Source organism: Canis aureus, chromosome 20 (assembly GCF_053574225.1).
Source record: "Canis aureus isolate CA01 chromosome 20, VMU_Caureus_v.1.0, whole genome shotgun sequence".
Taxonomy (NCBI): Eukaryota; Metazoa; Chordata; class Mammalia; order Carnivora; family Canidae; genus Canis; species Canis aureus.
The window spans coordinates 40073228-40085659 of record NC_135630.1 but is presented as its reverse complement, the minus strand read 5'-3'; the positions used below and the strand labels follow the sequence as shown (position 1 = coordinate 40085659).

At 34.2% G+C, this 12432-nt stretch overlaps 1 protein-coding gene and 1 long non-coding RNA gene across 10 annotated transcripts in view; one reads left to right on the top strand and one right to left on the bottom strand.

Moving 5' to 3' along the window:
* LOC144291733 (uncharacterized) overlaps positions 1-12432 on the bottom strand; it is a 167109-nt gene that overhangs the window by 131854 nt on the left and 22823 nt on the right. The gene's annotated exons all lie outside the window — the stretch shown is intronic.
* DPP10 (dipeptidyl peptidase like 10) overlaps positions 1-12432 on the top strand; it is a 1281550-nt gene that overhangs the window by 1254604 nt on the left and 14514 nt on the right. For all 5 annotated transcript variants that reach the window (XM_077861455.1, XM_077861454.1, XM_077861453.1 and 2 more), the window contains 2 exons: positions 8978-9172; positions 10009-10063. In XM_077861455.1, coding sequence (XP_077717581.1) covers positions 8978-9172; positions 10009-10063 — 250 coding nt within the window. The remainder of the gene's footprint in view (positions 1-8977; positions 9173-10008; positions 10064-12432) is intronic.

The following is a 12432-nucleotide window of genomic DNA, read 5'->3' as shown; positions in this document are numbered from 1 at the left end:
AAAACTATTAAACTTTTAAAACAAAACCATAAACAGTAATATGCCTATTAAAATACTTGTAGGGTTAAATCATAAATAACATTTTTACCTAGAATTAGTTTTTTTGTTTTTTTTTTAAGCATGGAAATAGGCATTTGCACTTCCTCTTTGAGGGCATTCTCTTCTAGCCATTTTTTATATTATTTTAATCAAAATTATAAACCTGATCTAAGTGTGCCCTTCATCCACTGCTTATTCTAGTCCATGGCTTTGCTAACTCTATAATTAGAACTCTCAGTTGTCACCAAAGAGCCCAACATAGAGGGACCTAGTGATTTTGAGAGCTACTATGCCATCCATAACTTCCCTAAATCAAGGTGATTCTACTGATTTTCATTTTTTTTCTTAATATATTGTTAAAGCTTTCCCTTTCATTGTAAGAAAGTATCTCCCTATCTTCAAATATTAACATCTTTAAAAATCTGTGCCAACACCATAGTGACATCTAGGTTGGCATTATTTCCCTTTTAATCCATCACATGAAATATATCATACCAAATGAACACATATTGGACAGAACCGACTGCATCTTTAAGAATGAAAAGTATAGAAAGTGTTATACACATATAGACATATATGTATGACATATGTAAACATAACATATATATCTTTATATGGATATTCATGGGAAAATCATCTATATATCATTCAGTTTACCAGACAATATTTACACATCATTTTACTTTTCTTCTCATAGTCCAATGAGTGCTTGGGCAGATGCTGTAATCAGAAGTAGTTGGTAGAGTGTCCCTGTCAGACATCTACTAAGAGTTGTTAACACTTAGCCAAAAGGTACATTTTCAGACTTTTACTACTTTTCCCTAAACAATTCTAGGGATAAGAAACATTAAAAAGATATTATATAAATTCAGGAAAAGGCCCAGAGTTAGAACTTGGTAAAAAAAAATAAGGCTTTCAAAATCTTATGTTCTTAATTCTATTTCAGCTAAGAATTCTAAATTCTTTTTAAGTTAAGAATGTAATTATTTATATGTCAAAGATAGTAAATTAATGTTTTGCTGAGGTCTACTTTTATAATTGTGTTCTCTCAAAGATCTATCTGGGTTATTCATCTATGGTTTACAGTTGCTTTACCTGTGTCTCAGTTTACTAAATTGTAAAATGGTTCTTCTAATAACTGTCCATAGTTAGCACTTATTAGTATTTCTATTTAACTAACACATAAAGTAAACTGAGTATCACCTGCATTTATACAGGCACATTTTCCAGTTGATAAATTAATTGGCTTCTAGAATCCAGATTCCATAATTAGGGAAAACACAATGTATCATATAACCACCACATATTATTGAAGGGGAATAATGTCCCACTGAGGATAACATGCAGATTCAAAGTTTGTATATAACTGTCATCCTTTCCTGTATTAGAAACCCACTGTCATCCCTGACATATAGCCCATGTATTATTTGCCTCCATGTTAACATTCACAATAGTCCCATGGGGAATTGTATTCTCCATTAGAAAATGAAAAATAGGGATCCCTGGGTGGCGCAGCGGTTTGGCGCCTGCCTTTGGCCCAGGGCGCGATCCTGGAGACCCAGGATCGAATCCCACATCGGGCTCCCGGTGCATGGAGCCTGCTTCTCCCTCTGCTTGTGTCTCTGCCTCTCTCTCTCTCTCTGTGACTATCATGAATAAATAAATAAAATCTTTAAAAAAAAAAAAAAAAGAAAATGAAAAATAGGACACTGTTATGGAGATGGTCAGCTGCTGCCGTTTTTTGTTTTTTTGTTTTGTTTTGTTTTTTTTTTTTTTTTTTTAAAGATACACATGCTTTGTTCTATTTTTATTTGGAAAATTCCTATGTTTTTTAAGCCAACATATTTTATATGTTGGCTTTTGTATTATAATATCTAAAGCAGACCTGCTGTATAAGAGATTTACATAACAGTTATATACACATGTAGCATAAGGCCAGCTCTCCTGTTCTTGATCTGTTAATACAATGTGCTAAACATACTTTTGACTGGCCCTCTCTAAAGAGATCCAAAGAAGTGGAACAAATGCTGGTCTACCTCAGTGATGAATGATAGAGTCATTCCCAGCAACTGAAGGTAAATATCACCAAACCCCCTTCTCTTTATACCTCTTCAGCCACTCTGTCAGAAATTATCACAAATGGAAACTGGCCAGTGGGTAAGAATTAATGTAGTAAGACTCTGACAGCAGAGATGATTAGGAGCTTGGAACTGGCTCCCATTTTATTGCACAATTTCTATCTGTGAGATATCCCTGAGGCCCTTTGCTGTTGGTTCTCTTCCAATATTTTCATGTGCTAAGATGTTTATCCTGAGGTTAATTTTGTGTGGATAATACTAACAGTCCATTTTTGAGTTTTATAGCTGGCTCATTAATAACCATGCTGTTCAGTATCTCAACCTGCGTTCTGATAAGCTCTTCATTTTTTTTGGCATCCTACAATAGAAATAACTTGATTTAATGAACTGGATTCTGCTTTTTCTTCATTACTCTAATGATAATTGTTATGCAGTTTTTGTGTCATGCTAAGGCTACAATCTCTGGCTTTTATTCAAGAAATATCAAAGAAAAATATGACTGAATTCCTTTCAAAACAAGGAAGAATCAGGGACATAAAGTGACCCTGATATGAGGAAGCTTATTCTATTAACAAATAGGAGGAAAGGGGAGAGATTGAGTGGAGGAGTAGGGAAAGGATGAAAAGATCCCTTTTTGCCTCTCACATTCAGAGATCCAAATTCTGATCAAGAAAAAAAACCATTAAATTATGTGTCTCAATAGCTTTTTGAATATAAAGAAAGCTTACTGGAAAAAAATGACTTAGAAAGAATACCTAATTTCAATGTCACAAATTATATAATCCAGAAAAAAAGTAGAAGATTTTTAATGCAACTGAATTTTTCCTTAGGCCCAAGAAAAGAAGAAAAACTTGACTGCTGTTTTACAAAGACTCAGGAATTACCTAAATTCGCTAAAGCCACTGGATCTGGGCTCAACTCAGTTTCCCACCCCCCACCCCCCAGTGGATAAGTTTTATTTCATAGTTTGATTTACAAATTTAAGTCATTTAACACAGGTACAACAGAAACATGTGAATGTGAACTCTACACCACCCCCCAAAAGCATATGAAAACACACAAGGATAGAGAAATTCAAAACTAAGTGGCCTAAACGTACAATTTTCGAACTAAGCCATCATTAAGGTTCACAGTTTCAGTACGAAAGCATGGTCCACGAGTAGTGATCATGCAAGTCCACCTGGAGGGCAGTCTGATCTCTGTTCAGCTTTAGTGCCTAATCACAGCCATACCTTTTCCAGGATGGCACCCCACATCCCTGTAATTCCTAATCCCAGTGGATTAATGCCATTTTTCTAAAAGGTTTAATACTAAACAGGATCTGTGAATTCAACTATATGAACACAAGTGTTGAAGATGTAATACAATTTGAGAATTTTGTTGATAAGCCTAATTTTGTATATATTATCAGGTAGGCCTTATCATAACCACCACCAGAAACACAGGCTTTGCCAGTATAAGAATGGCTCTAGGCAGAAGCCTAAAAATAACCTAGACCTATCAAATACTTCCCTATAACTCAGGGGGAAAAAAGATATTCAGCCAAAAATTATATTATAAACAAACCACAGGATCATAAAGTTGCAGAAATTAAGTGATATTCCTAGTGAAGATAGATAGGGATGTGGATGAGAAATAGTTCTCTGACAGGAAAAAAATGTTATTTCTCATATTGTAGTTAATAAATATAGGAGAAAAGTCATCCTACTGTTCTGTCTGTAGGGCAATCCATCCATGAGAAGAAATCTAAGGATCTTAAAATGAGAAAAAGAAGGAATTGGTCAAGAAGCTCTTAGCCAATGTATGTATCACTATGCGTGTATTGCTTGAAAGAGGTCAAACTTAATGCTATAACCAAACCGTCACTAACTATAAATTTCTATTAAATAAATTTCAGATGAAGGCAAGACAAATATTGTTTAAGGCAAATGTCCTATGTCAAACTCACCTTCTATTGAATCATCCAGCAGATGACTAAGTCCCCTATGCCCCTTCCCTTCCACACCCCAGTGGACAGATACACAGCTGCTAGTATAGCAATTTTAAAGTTCTACCACATAGGAAAAGAAATCTTGCCATGCAATAGATTAGTCAAGGAAAGTGTACTCATTCAAAAGTATTTTCCTTCCATCTATTGTAACCAAGTTTTACTGGTTAGGAAAAGACTTCTTAAAGTGTACTACAGGTGATCTTAACTATTTACAACATAAAACTATTTTATTACAAAAAAATAAAAATAAAAACAGCATATAATTTACTCAGGGTAACTCAGCATATCCTAACCAAGTCAGGACCAAAACATAGGTCTTCAGCTCTCTTTACATGGATTTAAGTAGCAATTTGTGAACATGACCAAACATGTAGTCTGCACGCTTTAGCTGGTGTTCGCTTGAATTCAATTTTGGTAATGATGGTGTTTTGGTTAGTCATAAAGATTGTTGGGGATCCCTGGGTGGCGCAGCGGTTTGGCGCCTGCCTTTGGCCCAGGGCGCGATCCTGGAGACCCGGGATCGAATCCCACGTCAGGCTCCCGGTGCATGGAGCCTGCTTCTCCCTCTGCCTATGTCTCTGCCTCTCTCTCTATCTCTGTGTGACTATCATAAATAAATAAAAAAAAAAAAATTAAAAGATTGTTTGTCATTCTAAAGGCCTTTTGGATATTGTGTGTTTACTGATCTTTTTTTTCTATATTTTATTATATGCTCATATCCTGAACTCTCTCTCCATACAGACATACTTAGTGCTGAAGATTTTGAAATAAATGAAGACTGCCTTCTAAGACCTTAATTCTTAAGAAAAGTTCAGTCTTAATTTTGCTGTCTGTGTTATAAGATACACATTTCATGTTGCTACAGTCTTTCCACTGCTTAGAACAGGTGGAATTGTCTTTTACCACAACCTTCAACAAAATTGTATGTCCCCACTCTCAGCCTTGAAATACCCTCCTTTCTATGGACCCCCAGAAATTTCTGAAACAGAGAGAGTAAAACAAAATACCATAGTAAAAAAGATGAAGATGACTATATGCCTGAGACTAATATAGCACTGTATGTTAACTGTATTTGAATTAAAATTTTTAAAAATAATAAACGCTTAGAGCTTTAAGAGATGAAGATGACATTCAGAATGTCAAAGAGGAATCAAATAAATTGAAGCTTGCCAATTCTACATAACCAATTCATATTCTTTCATAACTCATCTTGAAATAGATATGACTGTAGCGTGCACCAAAATAGAACAACAAACCCAACTAGATGGAAAAATGTGTTAAAGTCATTGGCTGGTAATGCACTGATATCATTGTGTATTCTAACACTGAAAACTTGTAAAGACAGGTTAAAAAGTTAAAAATGGCCCTTTAGAGAAAATACCAAAGGTGTAGAATTCTATGTTTTCTCTGGGTTTTGCAAGCCTTAGTAAGAGATTGAAGGCTTTTGTTTTTAAAAATCTACAACTATTTATTAATCATTAAGCTTGAAAGACATGCTTTTAAACTGTATTTTTAAAATGTCATAAAATATCTGTGAATTATTAACATTTTGTCTACACTTAATTCAGCTTTGAACTCATTAAATAGCTGTGAACAATAAGTTCATTGGAAAATTATATCTTCTACATCAACAAAACATTTTATAATGTTACCTTAGAGCTGCTACCAGTGTTATGCTAGAACATTCTGCCTTAATAATGGACAACACTCTAATAATCACTCCAAAGGATCTGTGGATTACACTTTTTTTATATTAGAAGTCCATCTGACATAATATCTCATATGACATGACAATACATTTATCCATAGACACTGCCCAGTTTAATTTCTGGACAACTGGTCCAAGGCTTTTCTTCAGTTCTCCATTTCTAACTGCAAGGAAATATGCTCAAAATAAGCAACACTGGCTACAAACAAAAGAATAGTGACAGTTTCTATTGTTTCATGAATTTAATAACTGTCTTAAATTGCTTACTATAATTCACAAAGTATTTTCAAATATGTCACTTAATGCATGCAAAGCTGAGGAAAACAAGACTATCTTGCCATCATTAAAGATAAGGAAACTGAATCTTGGAGTTTTAATGTCTTGCCTATCCATGTTCAGAGGAAAGCTGTGACTCAGATAGCCATATTTTTATTCAGCTTAAAAACTGAAGTTAATCATTATAACCTATTCCCTGTGGATCATGTTTTACTCTCTAATATTTGCAATAAATCCCCCAAGCTTCAAAATATAGTATCTTTATATAAACTAAAGGCTTTTAAAGGTCCTTCCATTTTAAACCTCACATGAGTCTACTTTTCCTGAAAAGAATTAGTTCAACAGAATTTTCAGTGTTCAGGCATAATGTGCCAGGCATAATGATTCATGATATTTCTCAAATGACAGACAAGTTGTATCAGTGTCACCTGTGAATCTGGAAAAAATAGCAACTCCACACTTCGTTCTGAAATAGGCAATTAGAATTCTAGGCACAAGCACGTGCATATGTGTAGTAACAATTTGCAATAATCTGGTAAAAAGGTAATGTTGCAAAAACTAAAAAATTAAAATTAAAAAATAAAATTACAAGAGCTAAAGATCACAGACACCACAGAAGGACAATACAGATTTAGATTTGGATCATGGGGTCACCATTAATTGTGTGATTTAGAGGATGGGGGGAGATCATGACTAAGACACTTTGATGGCACAGTGTACTTATAGTACAGGAATAATAATACACTCATAAGCCACACAAAAGACAACTTATTCCCCAGAAAGGTTACATAAATCTAGGTAGTGAAGAGTAAATAAAATAATAGATCTTAAGTACTTAAGCTACAAAAGACATTGGTATTAGCTTACCAGGGTTGGTTATCATAAACAATAGAAATGTATCTTCTCACAGTTCTGGAGAATAGAAGTCTAAGAGCAAGGTGTCAGTAGGTGTGTTTTTCTTCTGAGACCTCTCTCCTTGGCTTGCAGCTCATTTCCTTCTTGCTGCCTCTTCACAGGATCTTTCTTCTGCATGGTTCAGGTCTTTAAGATCTCTGTTGTATCCCAATTTTCTCTTGTAAGGACACCAGTCAGATGGGTCACAGCCTACCCTAATGTCTTCATTTCAACTGACCACTGGGAAGGCATTATCTCCAAACAGTCACATTCTGAGGCAGTAGGCACTAGAGATTCAACATATGGATTTTGAAAGACAAAACATAGCCAATAACAGCATCCAGTAAATTTTAGTTGTCCTATATTTTGTCCCATTCCCTGCCTCCTCCTTTACCTAACTCAAGGGTTTCACACAGCCTCTGTATCTGTTCAGTTCTATTTGCTGCCTAGAAGTTATTTTCTTTAGCAAATCTGATAATGTTAAAAGCCCGTTGATGAGGATTATTTTGTGTATTGGCATGTACTGGTGCTTCTCAGCAACACATTTACATAATGCAGCCAAGGGAATTTGGTGTCTTTACAGGAGAGTAAATAGGGTGAAGATTTCTGGTATGCAGCTCAAATAAAACTAGAGATTTTCTCAGAACCTTGCATGCTCGATGATCTTTAAATCTATCACAAGGACAAATAAATGCATGTTTGAACTATGTCTAGGTTTGGATCTAAATCTGATTTTATGAGAGGCTGTTGTCTTAGCATTTTTATATTCTAGAAAAGAGGATACCATTGTACCACTGTAATTTGACTTTTTAAGATTGTATACCCTATCCTTTGAGAGACAAAGTCCATGCTTTATAACCTGTGTGTCCTTTTTTACTTCTAGCTTTCAAATTTTTCAAATATATGCATCTCTCTTTCCTTTTTCTTTTTTTTTTTTTTTTGCTAACTTTGGTGATGCAAAGTAATTTTTCCTCAATATATGCTTAAATTCTCTTTAGTGAGAATTCCATCACAAAAAAAAAAAAAAAAACAAATAACAAAAAACAAAAAAAAATTCAGGGAATATTAATGTATTTTCTTTGGTGTCAGAAATTCTTTAGGACTTTTCATTCCTTGTGTTAAGAAACAAAATTCAACTGAGTAATATAAATATCTAATTAACTTTATTCAATGATTCGTGATTTGGACAGCATCCCATTCAGCAAATAGAAGTTCCATGGACTTGTAAAAAATGGAAAGATTTTATAGGCAGAAATGGGATGGAACAGAAGGCTTTTAGCAAAAGAAAACAAAAGATTGTTTCAGCCCAGGTCACTTTCCCTTAAGGGGGAAGTTGGGGGCTGGGAGAGGGAGGGGGTCTTAACATGTAGATTACCTTACTAGTACAGATCAGGAAATTTCAAAGCGATTGGTTTAAAATTCCACTCATGGGAGAGGATGACATTGCAATTAGGTTAGGTATTAAGTTTTGGAGGAATTTTATAAAAGACACTTCATTTTGGGTCTGTTGCCTTTTTTAATGCTTGTTAAACAATTATTAAGTCTCCATAACTGGTTCTGATCTCTATCAGATCCTTTAGGCATTGCATACCATCTGCAAGATATTTCTAAAACACAATGTCTGGAAGAAATTCAATAAAGTGGTCCAGTATGTCAACTTGATTATCATTCTTTGGAAATGCCTATGAAAAGTGAATGTATGTTTCTTCAGTTCTCTCAGTTGAAAAAATGGTTAAAATAATCTCTTAGAACATCTTCAAATCTTTTTTTTTTTTTTCATTTTTTCAGCCCATTAGAGAACTTTTCATTTGAAATTTTACAAAGGAAAATAGCATTATATTTTCAGGTTTATTATGAAGGATTAACAGAAATTTTAATAACCCACATAGGTCTTTTCCAAAATTTTTAAATATTAAGTGTGAAAGTTAAAATTTCTACCACATTGCCAATTGTTTTGCCTCATGTTTTGGTCCAATGTGTTGGTATTTACAGGGATGAAGAACCAGGAGGCCAGCTGGTTACAGATAAGTTCCATATTGACTGGGATTCAGTACTTGTTGACACAGATAATGTCATCACGGCACGATTTGATGGCAGAGGAAGTGGATTCCAGGGCCTGAAAATTTTGCAGGAGATTCATCGAAGGTTAGGTTCAGTGGAAGTAAAGGACCAAATAGCAGCTGTGAAGTAAGTGGGTGCACATTTTCCTGTTTTTCCTATAATGACAGAAGCTAGGTATATGATACATTAATACTAATTCAGAAATTTTTACTTTACTGAATGGAAAGTTCTAAGTCATAAAGACTATATCATTTTTTCAAGTATTTTTCACTCTTAGCACCATATAAAATAATTATCATATATCTACCCCCAGAATGAAAATTTATTTTGAATTTATGAAAGTGGGAGAGACCTTGGGGTGTCTGGGTATTTCAGTCAGTTAAGCATCCAACTCTTGATTTCAGTTCAGGTCATGATTTCAGGGACATGGAGTCGAGCCCTGCATTGGCCTCCGTGCTGGGCCTAAAGTATGCTTAAGATTCACTCCCTCTCCTTCTCTCTCTGCCCCTCCCACCCTAAAAAATGGGAGAGACCTTAATTAAACCACTCTATTATTTATTTACAATAATCTACAGTGTCTATTACTTCCCAGTTAACTACAATTCTTGAACTTCACAGATACCATTCCCACGGTGGCATGAGTGACCAAAAAATCGAGTAGGTTCTTCAAAACAATACACAGAAATAGACTAGGATTTGTCAAAATGTAGGTCAGTAGGTCTGAAATGGAGCCCCAAGTTCTGCATTTGTATCAACCTGCCAGGTGATATCCAAACAACTGGACCATCACTTTGAGTAGCAAGGTTTTGGAATATATGATCCTTCAACATAAATAGAACTCCAATCACTAAAGTATTTCTAGTTGGAAGTCTGGTTTTCTTTGTGTGCATGTGTGTGAGTGCCAAGAATGAATTCCCATGTGCATTTGACTCAAAATATAAGTGTTATTTTTCTCCTTGCAGATTTTTACTGAAACAGCCATACATTGACTCCAAAAGATTAAGCATTTTTGGAAAGGTAAATAGAAATGTTGTCTCAAAAAAAAAAAAAGAAAAAGAAATGTTTCTATGTATTTTTTATGTATATAAAGTACATATATATATACACACACAACTTGTATTATGTGTTTGTATTTGTGCCTAGTTTCTTCATTTTACTATAATCTCTCTGTACTATTCTTTAAAATGTAATATTATAATTAATAATGTGTACATCAGTCACTTATTAATCCAGCAACTATTTATTATCTAATTGGTCCTGGTATTAGAAGTAGAGCAATAATGAATAACAAAAAAATAGGTTTTCATAAAGCTTATCTTTTAGAAAGGAGAAACAAACACATAAATGAAAAACATAGTTTCATATAAGTCTTAAAAGAAAAATAAAAAAATAGGTGGACAAAAGTTAACTCTAAAAAGGGTCAGTGTTATTGGATTAAGCAGTCAAGTGAGATCCCATGGATTAAATGGTATTTAGGCTGATACCTAAATAACAAAAGGGAGCCAGTCCTACAACCGTCCTGTGGCAGGGTGGTCTCTATAAAAGGATCAAGTACCATAGCCTTAGGGAAGACTGACAGGGCTTAGAAATGGAAAGATGACCAATATGCATAATTCTGTCTTTAGTGTTTTCTGCATGATATATTTCATTGCAATAATTTTTATGTCAGGTTAAACATCATTTTCACAGTAGGGAAAGAGACGCCATATAGATACTTACTAGGCTGCTAGTTTATCCCTATCACTGGGCTAGACACTATAATGGATACTAAGATGAAAGGAAGGAGATCTAGTATTATTTTAGTTTAGAAACAAGTAAAATTATTGGTGTGCATGGATTTAAACATAAAAGATGTTTTACTATCCATAAATGAACCAGAGATACATGACAGGAATAACTGATCATTTTACTGGGGTATAAATTTTAGTGGTGTTCACTGACAAGTAAGTATATGAAAAGACATTTAACAAAAGAATAAAATGTAAATCATCACAAATCACTGCCATTCTCCCCTGACTTCAGAGACCTGCAGTGCACCATGTCTTTGCTTTATTCTTGTTCTCAGTAACACTCAAGAGATCAATACAATGTTCCTCTGACATAAGTACAAATACATAGATTAAAGCCCAAACAATAAAGATTTTTAATGAAAAAATGGAAATGTCTAAGAAAGTGATCATTCCAAAGAAATGGAAATGCTAGACAAATTAACAAGTACATACACCAAAGTCTTCTCAAAAGCTATAGTATGGATGAACCTTGAAGACCCTGTGCTCAGAGAAGTGGACCCATCACAGAGGGACAAACTGTGACCCCACTTACATAAGATATCTAGAGTAGTGAAGTTTATGAAGACAGAGTGGAATGGTGGTTGCCCAGGGAGAGGGGAAAAGGAAAGCTTGTTGCTTAATAGGTAATAGAACTTCACAATTGCAAGCTGAATAAGTTCTAGAGATCTGTTTCACAATAAGGTGAATACATCTGACACTATTGAACTGTGCACCTAAAAGTGGTTACCTTAGTAAATATAAAGCGTTTTTTACCACACACATAAAAAAGTGCATCTAGTGGAGAACATTTTACTCTTTAATGGTCCTGATATATATAATAATTTACAATAGACTTAGGGCTTATATATTTTAAGACTCTATCCACACACAAATAAGTCTAAAATGATCAAATGAGCTAAACAAATATTCATTACTATGGAAATTTAGATTCAGAAGGTTGTAAAATACCTCATGGAGAATACCTGGATGGTAAAAGTCATTCAACAAGCAGAGAGCAAGAAGGCTTTCATGTAATGCCCAATGTCAGTAGGAAGAGCATAGTTGAAGAACATGAATAAAGTAACTGACTATAATTAAGGCTCACATAAAGGAATGACAGGTAAAACAGTGAGAGAAGTATGGGCACAGACCTTAGAAAGTCCTTCATGTTAACCACAAAGTCAGATTTTGGTCCATAACCAGGAGAAAATAAAGTTCTAGGCCTCAGTTTTAAAAGTTCAAAATCCTGTATTTATCATTTTATAAGGGGGCTGATGAGCCTCAGGTAACTGATTCTGGTAATCTAAATATACAAAAGACTGATATAGGATATAAACAAGTAAAATGTAATTAGATTTATTTTAAATGGAAAAATATTCCATTTCAATTAAATAAATTAAAATGAATATCTGTGACTGAATTATAGTTTAGAACGTGGCTTTCTGATCAAAAAAAAAAAAAAGGAATGCCATTAGCATCAAGACTTCATAGATCTCATAGTTTTTTTTCTTAAAATATACTTATTTAATTTCAGTATCAAACTAAGTTATCCAAAACTCATAAAATAGGCTGGGGAGTTATGATTCATGCTTTTTTTGGCATCAGATTATAAAGCTA